Below are 17868 nucleotides of genomic sequence, written 5' to 3'. Positions count from 1 at the left end.
TATGTATTTTCAGGGGGCACTGTTTCAGTCACCACATATTGATGAGAATGATGTCCAGACCATATCACACAAATGTGAAGTCCTTGCTTTTGGGGATTATCGCAAGAGAATGGGAGATGGCGGTACAGGAGATGAAATGGAACCTTCACGCTATGCATCTGTGTATGACAACAATGATGTCTACTACCTTGCTGGTCACTATGACCCAACCAATGCTGTATTAACTATGGAAGCAGATATTGCTAAAAGTTAATCATCGTAAGTGGTGATATAAGTTCCTCCTCAATGCTCTTTAAACTGTTTTAAGCTAGTGCATCAGATATTGTGCAAAGGAGCATACTTAAACCACCATCATAAATGACCTGGAGGCTGTTCAAAAGAATAAAAGAGGAAAAATACTATGTCCAAAGCCATAACTTAAGTTGCTTGTTTGAAATTTAAATCCACTGGGTTGAATCAGTCATAGCGAATCACTTAAGTAGCCAAAGGCTTAAAAAAAAATTCAAGTACAAATCAACCCAAATATATGTTTATCCTCAGATTTTTTCTATTCTGAATATTGCCTCCCCTTAAACTGCTGTTCAAGAGATGAAACCATTCCCTACGTTTCATGAAAGTACTTATTCTACCTGTGCAAACTAGGGTGTTTGCAGTGAAAATATACTATGAGTTAATTTTATAAACTGGTGACTGTGCTATTGGGAAAAGATAACTATTTTCAAAGTGTTTATAGAATATTCGAGTGATAGGTTCAACCCATTTTGCTAGTAGTGCAGACTTTGTGCAATCAAGATGATAATGTCCATCTTATAAGTGATGTGGCTGTGATTGCTAGTGATTATTGACAGACTATGTTTTGCTGTACTCTACCTTGTACAAACTCTCTGTGGAGCAATGCATAATATGTCATTCTTCAGATAATGGCAAAAATTATATATTTAAATGTATTTCATGAAGAATGCATTCATAGAAGCATATCCCAAGGTATTTGGTATATCATCTCACTATGTTTGTGTCTAGTGTTTTGCATGAATCTCTTCCAATGTATTAATTGGATAAAATTCTCTTTTATCGCTAAACTAAAACACCTTAATAGTGATTTGACCATCTGATTGTGAGTCTAGATTAAGTCGTAAAAACCATTATTTGGGTCCACAATGAAAATAGAAGCTAAAAATGATACCTTGGAGCCCTAATCAATGACAGGGTTTAGCAGGAATGAGATGTGGGACATGAACTCAATTCTGCTATTTATGTCAAGAACTTTGAAATACAGAAATGTGTTTGAATTACTCAAACCTGAATCTGCCTCAAAAAGAAGTTATTTGACTTAGTCTTTCACATTTGATCAATAACAGTGACCCTGTTTCCAGAAATATTAAACAGAAACCTCAGAGCAGTTGTGTGTGCTGTACATTAAAAATTTCTTTTTACACAAACTCAAATTGGTACAGTGAAATTCTAACAAGGACAAAATGCACAGCTGAATCCACAATAGAAAAATGTGATATAAACAAATACATCTTTAATTATTAGGTGTTGATTGACAAATTCCATTATTTTCTATACAGAAATGGACATTCTGTACATGTCACACAGTGTAAACCTATTAATGTATATATTTATACTTTTCGTTTATTTTTGCATTTTCTTTTTAATGTGTGTTATGACTACTATACCCAGAAGCATTTAACCTACCCTAGACATTATTTGTAATTTTTCATACTTTATTCAAAATACGCTTATATGATTAAGAGCTGCTGCAGAAAGTAGAGGTGCCGTTATTTCTATAAATGTTTGTAAGACATATGCTTACACTGCAACAATGTGTGAAAAAAATTCAGATTTTTTTGTTGAATGAGGGTGCTATAGTATGCTCAAGAAAGATCATACATAGTTTTTTTATGTTAAAAGATACAACTCTAGTAAAAAGAGGTGTGAAATATATGAATGTGTGAATGTTGATGAATTGCTAATACAAAAAATCGTAAAGCTCAAACTGCTCTATTTATTTTCCAGAAAAAGTGAAAATTATCTCAAGTGTTTGTGCATCAGATAAGACTCTGATTTTATGTTTTGTACATATGGTCTGTACATAGATATGGTACAAAATTGCAAAAGTAAAATGATTTATGGCAAAAAATGCTATCTTATTTTTAACCCTTTTCCCCAAGAAAAAGAATGCATAGCCGATCAAAAGCAAAGGATTGTCATATATTAAAAAAAACTGTCATCCATCAACATAGGCACAGGTTCGAGTACTCCACTACACAAACATGTATACTTTGACATCACCAGCTCCTAACTCAAACTACAAAATTTCTTTGCCAGATAAGATACCCTGGGTGGTGGAGAACCTATTATGTGATAGTGTAACTGCCACATATACAAGCGCCTTTACATTGGATGTCAAAGATATCCAGCCCGAACTTGTCCGTACTAATGTTATATCCCAAAGGTTTGTGTGGAAATTAACATGGATCAATTTTCTACTTATTGTCATTAATTTCTGATATTAGCTGAAAAATGTGATACAGTGTACACACAGAAATTTTGTTTCGGTAATTACCGAATGAAAAGAGTGAATGGGAATGTTGGTGAAAGAAATAATTGCAAGATGAATTGATATTAGGTGTGTATTAAAGTGGCAAAGGCACAGAATTACGAGTATGGACCGGAGTTAATGATAACATTCACAGCAGTCAAGGTTTAGGCTTAGCTCTGAATCAGAGGAGGGTTAAGACATATGCCAGGAAATGCAAGTTAGTGCTCCCTAGATTGATCTGGGTTTGTATGAAAGTTGATATTTGAGAGTCACAAACGTACCTTGGTATGCACCAGTGGATGACAAGACTGCGGCATCCTCTGTGTGAAGGACTGCTTCTGGTGTAAATTGAGAGAAGTCTTCTCACTCACTCACTCGCGTGTCACCCTGGAGAGAGAATAATAGTATCAGGAGACAGTAAATGATAATTTGGTTTGGTAATACAAGAGATACCTCTAAAAAAGCAGTACAGCCTACTTAATGACCAGTAGGAGACCACTGAATGAATCATATTGAAGAAAACTGCACTTGTGCATGGACAAAGACTTGTTTATCTCAAAAACAAGGTTTCATCACATGCCTATTAATTTGTCATATATTGCTTAAACAATTGAGTTCTGCAGGAGATAGGGGTTTGTCATCTCCAACATGGTTTAGACACCACAAAAGGTGCAGGTATACATGGAAAATGCCAAGTGACTCAGAAAGGTACCTGTTAGATTATATTATTGTTAGGCATAGGTTTAGGAGCAGTGTGATAAATTAGCACAGCTTCCCAGGGGCAGATGCGGATTCTGACCACAATTTAGTTGTTTTGAAATGTAGCATACGTTTCAAAAAGATAAGGCAGGGGTAGCAGGTTAGGAAATAGATTTTAGAAGCATTAAATAGATTGACAAGGACAGGCAGCCAGTAGAGAAAATCATAGAGGACGGTAAAGAAATGAGTATTATCAAAGAAAAATGGGAATGTGTCAAGAACGGGAAATCGAAAGCCATACAAGACAACATAGGAACCGTTAACAGAAAAAGGACTAGGAAACCATGGATCACGGATGAGATAGTTACAAAGATGGACAAGAGGAGAAAATGGAAGAATGTAAACACAGAGTTAGGCAAAATGATGTACAAAGAGTTAAATAATAAAATGAGATGGCAACAAATAAAGAAAAAAAAGTATGGTGGAAGATGCAGTGCGAGGATATGGAAAGTCGTCAGAGGAAGGGTGAAATTGGTGCGCTATACAGGAAGGTTAAATCACAATCGGGAAGATTGATATGCTAACAGTTGGAGATAACGCAGGTAAGATAATAGTTGACAGAGGAAAGATAGAAGCACTGTATGGTAAAGAACTTCGGCCAACAAGGTTAGACACAGAAAAGGAACATGACGTAGAGGAAGATAGCTTAGGTCAGACATCCTCGGCGATGAGATAGAAAGGGCATTAAGGGAGATGAAACTAAATAAGGCCTTGGGGTTGGATAACATTCCAGCGGAACTTTTAAAAGGTTTAGGAAAATGTGGGAGGAAGAGGCTATATGGACTGGCCCGTAGTATTTATGAGGAAGGAATCTGGCCGGAAGACTTTGTGAGATCAGTTTTAGTTCCTATTCCGAAAAAGGTAAAAGCTACATCATGTGAGGACTACAGGACGATAAGTTTGATAATCACACGCAGCTAAAGTTGTTCTCAGGATCATAAACAAAAGGATAGAGAGTAGGGCAAATGATTACTTAGGGGATGGTCAGTTTGGGTTTAGGAAGGGGAGAGGTACGCGTGATGCCATTGCAGTAATGAGATTATTAATCGAGAGGAATATAAAACACAACCAGGAGGTATTTGCCTGTTTCATAGATTTCAAAAAAGCATTTGATAGAGTGAATTGGGAAAAACTGATGAGTATATTGAAGAAAGTAGGAATAGATTGGAGGGACAGGAGGCTAATCCGCAACCTGTACATGTCTCAGACTGCTCAGGTGCGAGTGGAAAATGGGAAGTCCAGATGGGCAGTGTTAGGAAAAGGTGAAAGGTAGGGTTACCCATTATCACCGTTACTGGTCAACCTGTATGCAGAGGAAATGATCAAAGATGCATTGGAAGAACTGGAGGTAGTAATGAAAGTGGGCGGGGAATTCGTAAAATCAGTTAGGTTTGCTGATGACCAAGCTTTAGTTTGTCAGTCAGCCAGGGGTCTGCAAGCATTGCTGAGTGAATTGGAAATTCAGTGCGACAGGTATGGGATGAGAATCAATGATAATAAAACCAAGGTTATGCGATTTTCCCGAAGAAAAAAGGCCAAGCTATGCATTAAAATAGTAGGGCAAAAACTAGAGCAGGTAGAACAGTTTACATATCTCGGAATTGTTTTGCATCAACACGGTCCAAGTAGTAGGGACGTACGGGAAAGGTCTGCAACAGGCAAAGAGGTTTTGACAAGGAGAAGGAGTTGATGACAGGGACAGTGATTAAGGATATTAAAAGAAGACTTGTAAAAACTTTGATATGGAGTGAAGCTATGTACAGCGTGGAAATGTGGTCATTTAAGCAGGAGGATAGGCATAGACTGGAGGCTTTTGTAATGTGGGTGTGGAGAAGAATAGAGAAGGTGAAATGGACCAAAAGGAAAACAAATGAGGAAGTACTTGGTATGGTTTGCAAAGGGAGGGGTCTGCTGGGAGAAATCCTGTGGAGGCAGAAAAAATGAATGAGGGACGTAGTGATTGGCAGTGGAATGTTGAAGACTGTAAAAGAGGGGAGAATGTTAGGCAAACAAGAAAAGGACAGGAACCAGATAGGGATGTTGGACGGGATGAAGGGAGGAAGGAAGTACTCAAGAGATGAAGAGGGACCTGATGTAGATTAGTGGAGATGCTGGATTGTTTTGTTAGGAGTCACAAAATATTTATTTGTTAGTTTTTCCATCCAAAAACCTACCTTAACCGGTAGATTACCTTATAATAATAATAATATTGCTTAAAAGATTTCATTGCATGATGGGACCATTATTGAAAGATTTGAAAGCAATGAAAGGTGCCGCATCTGATAAGACCACTATTAGGTAATTTCAAAATTAGATCCGGGAAGAAAGAAGATATGAGAGAGGATTAGCATTAAAAAGTATACATCAAAAATCTGCAAGATGTAAATATGGGATGAATGAGGATCAGCGGAACTTGATTGGAGAAGTGGAGCAAAGCTATAGAAAATTTAATTGCGAATGAAGCCTCGGATAATTTGAAAGGAATATTTACTGAATGAACATGCGGACTGTCTGTGGAAAATGATTAATTAACAAAATGAACAGCAAAATTACATACACCCAGGCCTTGGGTGTATATAATTGTCTGCAATGTATTATCTATGAGTTAGGTGGAAGAAGACTATAAGTCTCAATCTCGGCCAATTAAGTTGATACATAAATAAATATATAAAAATCTCCAGCCAAATTGGTAGAATACCGAGACACTATTCCTTTAGCCAAATTATAGCCTTAAAATCAAATCAAAAAACAGAGAAGGTTCATAAAACGAAGAACATAATAAATGGTTAGTCTTAGCATACTTTTCTGTCTGAGAGGATTTATGTTGCTGACTAGCTCTAAGAAAATAATAACTAATTTGGTGACCAAAATGATGATTGATCTATCTTAAGATACACAAATTCTAGAGGTCTGTACAGAAAGTTCACGAGCATTTACATAACCCAGAAAACTATGATCGAATCTGAATGCATCTTATACTGATCTTTGACTGAAAGTCTTTTGTACTATCAGCTGGTGACCAATTGACTAACTGCCATCGTTGCTGTGTTTCAATCATTTATTTGAGTGCACATTGGTTGCATCTGGCAACATCCTCTCTACCTGAAATAAGTTTTTGAGCAGTGGCTTTCTTTAAATCCCATAATCTCAACAGCTCAAGTGTCTTTTAAAAAGACACACAAGCTGTTGAACTCATGGGATTCATCTTTATGGTTGACTGGACAAAACAAGTGGTAGACATTTTTAAAGAAGGCCAAAGTTTCCTTGATGATGATCCCCATTCAGGAAGGTCATCTACATTGAAATGGCTGAAAAAGTTAATGATGTGATTCATTTGAACTGTTGCCTGAATGTTAATGAAGTAGCTGAAGATGTTAGCTGTGTGTGTGTGTCATAAGGTTCTGACAGATAATTTTGGTGCGAGCCAAAATTCATTAAACTTTGTATCGCAGCTGTTTTTATAGAATCAGAAGCAGGCTTGTCAGCAAGTGAGTGAAGAGCTTCTGGCATACACTAGGCCTGATGAAAATTTCATGAAAAACATCACCTGATGAGACTTGGGTCTATCGGTATGACATTAAAACACAACATTGACATAAAACACACAGAAGAAAACAGTGAAAAAGGAACAATATCAATTAATGGACTGCCTTCATGAAGCAATGAGGAAGATTGAAACAAAAGCAGTGGATGCTCTGTCATGATAATAGGCCTACTCACACATCAGTGCTGATTACGAGTTTTTAGCCAAGATATATGATGCTATTGGTTCCTCAACCTCCGTTTTCAGCTGACCTAGCTACAGAAGACCACATTTTGTTCCTTATATTGAATAAAACAGTTTCTGGCTTCACTTGGTGGAAATTCTTCATATTGAAATTGAAACTGAACTTTACCTTGTTGTCAATAAAAGATACAATTACCACAGGAGATCTTATTGCTTCCAAGGTGGACAAAGGTAATGCAGTAGTTGTCCTGGATAGAAGTGACTACATAAAGAAGTGTGAAGATTTCATCTCGAACAACAAAGCAATGGTTTGAACTAAGCCCACGCCCGAATATCAGGAAGTGTGCAAAGCTTCCATCAACTCATGTGAAGAGATGATAAGCCCATGGGAGAAACACAACCAAATACAAATGAATCCATCAGTGCCCAGATTTTTTGGTCTGCCAAAAATCCACAAAATCAGTGTAAGCAATCTGTGTAGCAGTATTCGACCTGTGATTTCCTATTTTGTAGCCCCAAACCACTTATCAGCTGATAAGTTACACATCTTATTCAAAACTTTTTCCAAATTTTCCCTGAAATACGGAATGAAAAATACAAAATAACTTGTGGATGCATTGTCTAAAGAAATAGTAACCCCCAAATCCATAATGGTATCATTTGATCTCACAAATTTATTCCTCACTGTTCCAATATCAGAAGCTCTAAACCTTGCGAAAGTTACCCTTGTTAAAGCAAGGGTTCCAACCCCGGTAATTTTTGAATTGTGCTCCTCCTTAAAAGTGAGTGTAGAACAAAACAGTTTTGTGTTTAACTGCAAAATATACCAACAACAAGACTGCTTGGCTATAGGCTCTCCGCCTTCCCTGCTACTAGCAGACATTTACCAGGACAATTTTGAGCAACTAATGTTACATATCCTCAGAGAACCACCTCATAAAAAATAACCTTTGCTGGTATAGATATGTAGATGATGTTTTCTGCATATGGATGGGTTCTGACAGACAATTAGACAGTTTTTTAACTTCCCTTAATTCTTGAGATAGACATATAAAATTTACGAAGGAATTAGAAGCAGATGGATGCCTCAACTTTCTAGATTTAACTATTAAAATTAAAAACAATAGGTTTGATTTTTCCATTTTCAGGAAGAAGTGTTATACAGACAAAGTCATTCACCATAATTCTAGGCACTGCTTCTCTAAAAAATTATCAGCTTTCCACGCCATGGTACACAGATCATGTTCTATCCCCATGTATAAAGAGAAAACCCTTAAAGAACTCAGTATCATAAAACTGTTGTTAAACTTGTCGTTAAAAGTACAAAGAATCCTCCCAAAAGAAAGGGTGAGAGCGGCCTTCTACAATAAATCAAAATTAATCAACCTGTTATGCCACATGAAGGACCAAGTTAAACCTTTACACAAGAGTGGGTTGTACAAACTCCTCTGCAAAGACTGCAACCGGATGTGCATAGGCCAGACGGGAAGGAGATTTGAGACGAGAGTAAAGGAGCACCGAGCATGCTTTACAAACAACATCTCCACATCACTTCGCCAAACACCTGAGAGATTGTGGCCATTGCAACGATTTCATCCCCAAAATCCTGCACATTGAGAAGAAAGGCTTGGTGATGTGCTGGAGCAATAAGAAATCCTTCAGCACATGGATTACGGCAAAGATGTCATGACCAACATTTTTCTTTACCCTTCGTGTTCCCCTTTATTGTATTTTCCTCGCCCATCTACCAACTAAACTGACACCAAGCAAACCTTTTCAACAACGCAGTAACCCCTCCAAGACTGCTACTTAATCACCAAATTACCCAGTGCCATTCTCCCCATTCACATTACCTATTCCCCCACCCCTCTGCCAAATAACCCGATGCCAAGCAAACATTTTTCAATGTTGCATTAATCCCTCCTCCCAGCCTGCTAATTTATCACAATATTACGTCTTCCTCTTCCAACCAATCCTTGCTTTCCTCCCTCCTCTTTCCCTCCACCCAGAGATACTGTGTTTGACCTGTATTTTTACCTGATGATGGCTTTTCCACATAGAAACATTTTTTATTTACTACCTTGGTTTCGCTTTGGTATAACAGTTGTTTAGTTTCAATTACCTAATATTGAAATTAGCTCTTAAATGTCAGAGTTTTGACTCCATTGATGCCATAAAAAAAATTGCCAGTGGAGCTGTGCATAATCCCCAAAGAAGCATTTCAGGAACATTTCCTTTCATGGCTGAAAATACTGAGTAGCTTGTGGATCAGTAGCGAAAATGTCTATTTAAAAAATCTTTACTTACTTTACAGACAGACCTAATATTTTTAAGGTTTACTTCCTAGAATTTCTGGTGATTTCTCCTTAGAGTTAATATTTCACTAAAAACAAAGTGACGCTATGAATTTAAGTAGTAAAATTTTCATTATTTAGGCTGTCTAATTACAATAAGAGGTATACCATATTTTGGATAAAAGTAAAATGTAAATTAGGGAATTATTATTCAATCAAGATCAACTTAAGTCATAGGGCACCAGGAGAAGAAATATGCACAAGGCAAAAGAAAGTGGCATAAAACTTGTCATAGTTATTAAGCCAAGTTCTTAAGCCTCTTAAGTGGAGTTCTGGCTACTCAAAATTTCTGATGAAGCCTTTCAGGAAATTATTATTTCATTTTCACTTCCCTATCTTTTATAAAGTATTATAATTTTAGAATCTTCTATTTGTTTGAGTATAACACCGATCACCACATATAGTATCTTCATTTGAGTAAACCATGAGCTGTATTGTAATATTCATGCTTGCAGCTTTCCAAACCATACTATTAACCCATATCCTCCTCTTAAAAAGATTTAAAACCTGAGAGAGCCAAGGAGAGTCAGCATAATTCAAGCTTTCAGAACTAAGCTGTATAAACTACTATTGTAGTTTACCACAATCATTGATGGAATACCTCTTCATATAGAATTATAAACTTTAATTGTATATAATCCAGTGCACTAAAAATTAAGAAATTATTGGCAAAGGCACAACCATACACTTGTCAGTTTGTTCTATTACATAATGTGGTAAATCTGGAAGTGATACTGTGGGAATAGGTTAGTGTGATGGTAAATGCACTGGCTTTCTACCCCAAAGATCCAGATTTGAATTGTTATTGTAGCAAACCTTTTCATTGGCATCTCGATCCATAAAATGGCATACCATCCATCAGATGGGATACTCCACTGGGGACCCTTAGGTGCCATTCATTAAGAGCAGGCTAATGTCGACACCAGGTTTATCCCTTTTTTTCTTCTTCCTATCTTACCCACCCTTTCTCTACTCCCTGAGCATTCTGTCTCTACCAAATTATCCACCTACACCTTAAGGTGAAATTGACCTCAGTTGTTGGCTGCGTACCCGTAAAACTACATACTACTTCAGGAATTACTATTTTTAAGATAAACAAAGACAAATAAATTCTCATGGTGAACCATATAACTAAGAATACTAAACTGCAAGCATGCCATTATTCTGAACTAATAAATCATTATTAAACTTCCATATATAAAATATTTAAGAGAAGCAATTCTTAAATAATTACTTTCAAAAACAGAATACCTATTAGGCCGTAAGGTGCTATGGCATCACCAACCTTGTCACATGGGAAGTTCAATGGTTTTCATTAAAGATATACCAGCTAATCACTGTCATCACATACGTAACAGTTTATCACTTTCATAATAATTATTAGAAATGTCACCAAATAAGCAGTGATAAATTATGCTCACAAAGGAAATTTATTCATCAAATCACACATAAAACCTATCAAGGGAGGCCGAAATCTTTTAAAAAAAGTAAATTGAGTCAATAACTAGCTTACTATGCAGAGTCAAAGTTTTTTTTCTCTTTCATGCAATTCATGACCATGACATAAAAGATCTAGAACATTTAAATGCATCCTCTTTACAGAGTTCACCTCTTCCTTCATGACTGCTGTCCAAATGTCACCTTCCACATGTAGTAGGGAAAGGGTGGAAAAAATAAGGCTATTCAAGTATTGGGAAAGTCTTTTGACTAGGACTTTACAGAAGAAGCCAAAAGTGGAATGTCAATAGAAATGAGAACTTGTGGAAGGGTGAAAGAATTACTGATAGCTGAAAGACTTGATTGAAATTGTGAATTTTAGTTATGAATAGGTTTGATATGCGGATAATCAGAAAGAGGGAGTAGAAGTATTCGGAAGGACTTAAAATGTGGTTATGGAGAAGGCGAAGTGGACAGACCAGGCTATGAATGGGGGAATTGAAAAAGGTGAGAGAGGAGCCTTATAAAGATGGTATGAAAGAGTCTTGGTTGGGGTTTAAACTACCTAGGGAATTTTAAATGAGAAGGATCTTATATGGGAATAGAGAGGGAAAGAGAGGAATTTTTGGAATACCAACGATATGAAGAAACTATAAAGAGATAAAAGAAGATGCTCTAGAATTAGTAGAATATAACACCCATTTTTTCCCAGTGGTTATGCCTATGGGTTAATTAAATTCAATTACAGCATCTTTATTTTGTGTTACCTATACCTAAATTCTATGGAGCCAATGTCAGGAAATTATTAATGCAGCCCACATAATAAACAAACCCTCTGAAAATTACTTTCATATGAATTGCTAAGTAATTTTACAGCATACCAAAAATTGGACCTAGATCAAAAAACTCATGAATTCAAATTAATAACTGCAGGATAGAAGGCATATTCAGTAATTAATCCACCACTGAAAAAATATACAATTAATTTTAAGGCTGATGTTGCACAGGATTCAGCCTTAAATAGTACAGGAAATATGAGGAATATTTTAAGGCCTTACAGTCTCAAATAAATGGTACTATCACACTATCTTTGTGCTATGATTGGTACATTGGATGCATAAATTATGTATGTTTGAGGTTTTTGAAGAGACTTGTAAAAATATTACTAAATTTAATAATCCACCCTTCCCTTACTGAAGATAGGGCTAAGTAAATATGATAAAATGAGTAATACAAAGAAAAATATGTAACATAAATTATCCCAATAAATTCATGTTTTACATTCACATTGAAAACTAAATAATCAGTCATGTGTTAATATTGCAGGAAGAAAGGGTCATATACTAATGCAATTATCCTATCCACACAACACCCTACCTATAATGTCAATTACCAGATTAAAACTACTATTGATTGGTAATTGTATTAAAGAAGATTTAGTGCTTAAATGCAATTCTATAAAGTAGCGTCTTTTAATATAAGCTCTTGCTCATCAAGTCTGGCACACTTGATGAGCAAGAGCTTGAATTAATAACCTAACGACTTGAGATGTAACCTAAATAAATCCAGATAAAGCACCTTAAAGGTACATGCAAACATCTATTGCCACTTCAGTGGTATTTTTAGCCATATTAGTGCAATAGGTGAATAGTTTGTGTTATACATGTTCACCGCTTTATTCAGCAGTCAATGCTGTCTGCTCAGACCGCTCGCTCGGAGCCGGCGGCCGCAACTCAAGCTTTTGATCTGCGTATCTAGAAACGAGGTTCCACAGACGTGGATCTAAAGTCACTAAAAAAGATTCGTGTCACACACCCACCTCTGAAGCCACCGTTCCTTTGACAACACCACCGTCATCGCCGAGGACGTCCTACTCCTGCATTGGGTCCGAAAGTACGCCATCGTCACTGACGAGATCGTCTTCGTATCTACCACCATCACCAACATTCACCGCTAAGTGTGTTAAAAACCATAACTTTGAGCGAAACTTATCTCCCTACGCGGATGTTTCAACGGAAACCAGAGTCCTTCGAAGAGATATGGGCTCTTCACTGCAACCGTAAATCGGCATTTTAATGGCAACACCTCTGGTAGCACTGACTCTCTCGATTAGTCCCCAATTACACCGCAGACTATTGACAATCCTGTCATTAATTACGGTCTTAATTAGCCACCGATTACGAGCTGCGACAATTAAGTCACTGCCCGATCAGCATCCCAATTACTAACCCGTCAAACGCCAACGACCGCCTCGAGGGAAAACTCCTCCCGGTAGCGACCTAAGGAACATCAACGCCGGACTGACAGCCCGTTCCCCACTTGTTTCTCCCCTCCTCCCAGCCTTGCAAAACCCCTCCACTTCCTCATCCTCTCCCACTATATCCCAAACCCAAACACCATCAGTGACAATGTCAAATCGCGCGGCCCCGCCCTCTTTAACCCGGGAGACTGCTAACAACGCCTTGCGTCAAAGGCAAATAGTGTACTCGTACTATGCTGGTGTTTCGAGGGAGTGAGAACACACATCCCAGATAGACCGCAGGTAGATGTAAACGTGTCAAATACGCTGAAAGTGTAGACCCGAGACATAACCCCTCTTCCCCCCGCTAGCCGTTCTAAACGAACCCTCCGTCATCCCATTCCTCCCCTCCTTCCTTCAACCCACCCTCCCACTCCAAGCTCGAGGGTTAGGAGGAAAACATCCCTTAGCCGCCGTCCAGTTTCACGGAAAGCGTGTCTATCCCGAGCACTAACAAGATCGCGGAAGCCCGAGACTGACACGCAGATCTCCAGACGCGAGAAGACACCTGGGGGGCTATTATGAACCGCACACCGCCGGCGGAGTTAACCTGTCGGCGTTATGATACGGTTCGAAAATTCTCACAACCGGGAGCGATTACGATTGGCACTCTACCGGGGGGGGGGGGTTATTACCCCCTCCCGGAAGTGAGTCTCTCCGCCCAAAGCTATTTCGAACGAGTTTCGGACAGATTGATACCACGCTAACTGGGTGGAGTGACACCCCTGCCAGATACCCTGCCTTCATCACTCCGCCTGAGTATATTTTCAATATGGCAGCAGTTTGTTTACATCGGCGGCCTTAACTTGGCGTATTAAATTTGAGCGTAGGAGTGTGTTAAAAGCCATTATTTTGCATGATATGCAATCAGAACTGAAAGAGCAAAAAAATTGGAGTAAACTGACAATTTTAGTTCTGAAAAAATATTTCATAACAATTAGAGGACTAGATTAGAAAGTTTAGCGAAAAGATATCATTTTCTTGAACGGTTTGTATAAAATCATAGTTTTGGAGAGTATATATCATGTAATTACTGATTTTTTACATCATGTAATGAATATTGTTTGATTCTCTTGATCACATTTGGCATATAAACACAATAGGCGGCATGGCGCACGAGTGCTAGTGGTCAGGATTTAAGAGTGCAAGAGCTATGGTCATTTTGCACCATATCATCACCACATTGTCATCGTCCGCGGCAGGTCACAAACATCATAGCGTGGTTACACTTTTTCCTCCGTTAAGAAGTACAAGTGCGTGAGGCCGGAGTGACCAATCCTGAAGCATGCAATCGTGATCTCTTCCCTCCGATTTTTCAGGTTGAAAGATGACCATGCCGAAACGACTGATTGTATAGCTCTGAGTTTATTGCCATGTAAGGACCACCAAGTTTCCTTCCACTGGTTTAAAACCAAATTGCACAAGGCAGCCTTTAGATCATTCTCAGGAACCAAACCTGGAATTGGTCTCGAGTTTGCCCTTGGCTTCCTTCGCTGCTTAGGTGGCTTTCTCATTGCCAGGGATTCCCACATGACCAGGAGTCCATATCAAGGATACCCTGTCCCCCTTTCTCTGAAGGGATAAGAGATGGATCTCTTCAGCTGTGGGGCTAGACTCCTTGAGCATATTGAGAGATCTATAGCTGGGATTCTCTCATTAAAACTGTTAAAGCAAGGTTTTTTGCCGCTAATTAATAAAAACAGGTTAAAATCCTCAATAAAATCCACCCTCTCCAATTACTTGGTGTCATTAGCCATCCCCATAAAGGATCATGGGCATTAAAATCACCCATCAATATAAATGGACAAGGTACCTGACAGACAAGGGCTTCCAGATTAAAGCATGTGACCGTTGCACCCTCCGGCAGATAGACGTTACCAAGGGTGTGTACTGTGACAGCCATTGCTTGGAATGGAGAGGTCAGTTGGACTCGGGAGGCGTAAAGGGCCACATGGATTGCAACTGATATTCCACCTTGGGCTTGTTGGCCACTTGTGTCATCCAGTCTAAAAACAGTGTACCCTGGAGTACTGTTAAACATTAGCACCAAGCTAAAAGTGTTGTGGAAAGGCTCTTTGGGGTCCTGAAAGGTCGATGGAGATGCCCTCTAAAGGACAGTGTCCTTTATTATCAGTCAAGGCAAGCCTTAGCTACTATTTCTGCCTCTGCTGTTTGGAACAACATCGTAGCATGTACCATTGGTAAAGTGCAGCATGTACAAAAGATGATTTCATCAATAAAACCCAAGATATAAGAGTATAGGCTTGTATAACATATGAGTTATTTGTCATTTGTAGAGTACCACCCCCAGAAGAACATATGCTTATGAATGAGGATGCACAAGATGAAGATATTTAAGGTGATAGGCTGCAAGTAGCCAGAAAATCCATAGCTATATCATTCAGCATTATAGTCTAGATATTTGCATTCACTGAATCTCTACTTTCAGTTTGTACAGTTAAACTGCAATTGGAATCATTTTTTCACTAAACTTTCATATTTCCGTGACAGTGATTAAATAAGGGAGGAATAATATCATTCCCATTGAGTACAGCTGTCTTTCGTTAGAAGAGCAATGAGGACATGTAATGCCAAATATTTCATTCAAAGTTTTAGTCAGTAATCGTAACATATTACCTTTTAACAGCATATGAGGGCCACCTTTGCTGTTTATGTAGTGTTAGCAACCTGAATGTTATTCCTTGATATTATTTATTTCATAAATAAGGAAGTATTTATCTAACCTGATTAATAATTGCTTTTTTTATCTTCAACGTGGAGCATTAAAGGAAATGGTAGAATTGTCATCTCCTGTCACCTTTAAATAATAAGTATCCAGACCCATATTTGTACTTGAACAAAGTTGCTAATATTTTTAGGGGTTTTCAACAAATAATTTTAATGAAAGTTCAAACTTAAGGGTGAAAGAACCAAGCGTTGCTTCCTAAATGCCCTAGAAGTAAGGTATCCCTGTCAGCATGAGACACGATTAAAGTAATAACAAAAACAGTATAAGTTTAACTAAAAATCCTTTATTCCTTGCATCAGTAAAGTGAAATTTGTATGCATTCATTATATCATACATACAATTATGGGCACAAATCAATAAAGGCACTGGCATAGAACAATGTATAGGAATATAAATAAAGAGATAAAGACAAGTAAAAGAATTAACTTTAGTGTAAGCATGACTTATTCTAAACAAAATGCCCCTGCATCTTCCAACATTTGCTTCTGACCTAAAGAGAAAATGGTTTCATTATTGCATCTTGAATATAAAATTTCAATATACTCAAATGTTGTACTACATAAGTAACATACCATAAATAGATGATAAGATTATCATCCCTCCAATGCATTTGCTATTCTCTCAAGTAACGAGAGGATACTTTCACACCTGTGCTATTCTATCCCTCTTCCTTTCAACCACGGAATTCAATGTCTAGGATATGTTCTACAAACTGCACGAGTACATTGAATGCAACATGTTTGATGGAGAGAACAGGAGCACAGTCTCCAGTCCCTTTACTCAGTGGAATGTTAATGAATAATAGTTAAGTTAAAAGCTAAATATGTTGATTCTCTAAACAGTACAATTATTTTATTTACTGCTCAGTCATAAACATTACCAGTAGAATGTGGAGAAATCTCTCCTCAAGTGCTTCCATATGGTCTCTAATTGCATCTATCTTCCCATGTAACCAACACCTTCATGGAGGTGTGGGACTTTAAAAAGACAGCTGTACATAAATATTGTAGCTGTGAATTAAAATTCATCTAAATATCAATTTTAACATCCAATTCTTTTCTTCAAGAAAGCCTGTAACACTTACTTACTGCTGGAGATGTTGTAATACCTCTTCCCTCTATAAAGTAAAATTAATTAATTTGTTAAAATAAATCACCCGATAACCCAAAAGAAATTAATCCGGCATGAAAAAGAACAAATTTTTACTGCTTTGGTATTGCAGATTGATCTTCATTTTCCTCTGCTTCAACTTTTATCTATGAATAGACTTTGAAAATAGAGAACAATAAATTTGGAAAAATTTGTTATTCAGTAAAATACAATTCAATATATGTAAGAGGTTGAAATTAGAGAAAGAATAACAGCAAACCTTAATGTGTTGATGTAGAAGTTCCTCTGAAGGAGCCTAAAAGAAATCATGACATTATTAACAGTATCATCAACTACAGTTTTTGTTATAAAGCCATTTGTATTAAAACAACCTAACAGTACATGAGTTCAGAAGACAGTTATTAGTAATGTGTTCTGAAATTTAACTATGCTTTTGTCAATTTCCAAAAATGGAATTGTGACTTGATAGGTAACTTTGTTGGTACAAAATTTGTAATTTTCTTCCAAAAACTCTTGATTATCAAAGTAGTAGTAGAAGTTGGGATTTTAGGGCACATTGACAGCTGTGGTCATTGCGCAACACTGTGAAAACACTTAACACCTCAATTCAATTTTCATAAATATATTATTATTATAAGGTATTCTACCGGTTAAGGTAGGTTTTTGGATGGAAAAACTAACAAATAAATATTTTGTGACTCCTAACAAAACAATCCAGCATCTCCACTAATCTACATCAGGTCCCTCTTCATCTCTTGAGTACTTCCTTCCTCCCTTCATCCCGTCCAACATCCCTATCTGGTTCCTGTCCTTTTCTTGTTTGCCTAACATTCTCCCCTCTTTTACAGTCTTCAACATTCCACTGCCAATCACTACGTCCCTCATTCA

At 37.5% G+C, this 17868-nt stretch overlaps 1 protein-coding gene across 1 annotated transcript in view; it reads left to right on the top strand.

The window, feature by feature from the left end:
* The window catches only part of wge (winged eye), a 41275-nt gene extending 39145 nt beyond the window's left edge, over window positions 1–2130 (top strand). Inside the window, exon 18 of the mRNA XM_071587171.1 lies at window positions 14–2130. Coding sequence (XP_071443272.1) covers window positions 14–253 — 240 coding nt within the window. The 3' untranslated portion in view covers window positions 254–2130. The remainder of the gene's footprint in view (window positions 1–13) is intronic.
* The last annotated feature ends 15738 nt before the right edge of the window (window positions 2131–17868 follow it).

The sequence above is a fragment of the Hetaerina americana genome, unplaced genomic scaffold (assembly GCF_022747635.1).
Source record: "Hetaerina americana unplaced genomic scaffold, ioHetAmer1.1.p SCAF_3, whole genome shotgun sequence".
Taxonomy (NCBI): Eukaryota; Metazoa; Arthropoda; class Insecta; order Odonata; family Calopterygidae; genus Hetaerina; species Hetaerina americana.
This window is presented reverse-complemented; position numbering and strand designations above follow the sequence as displayed.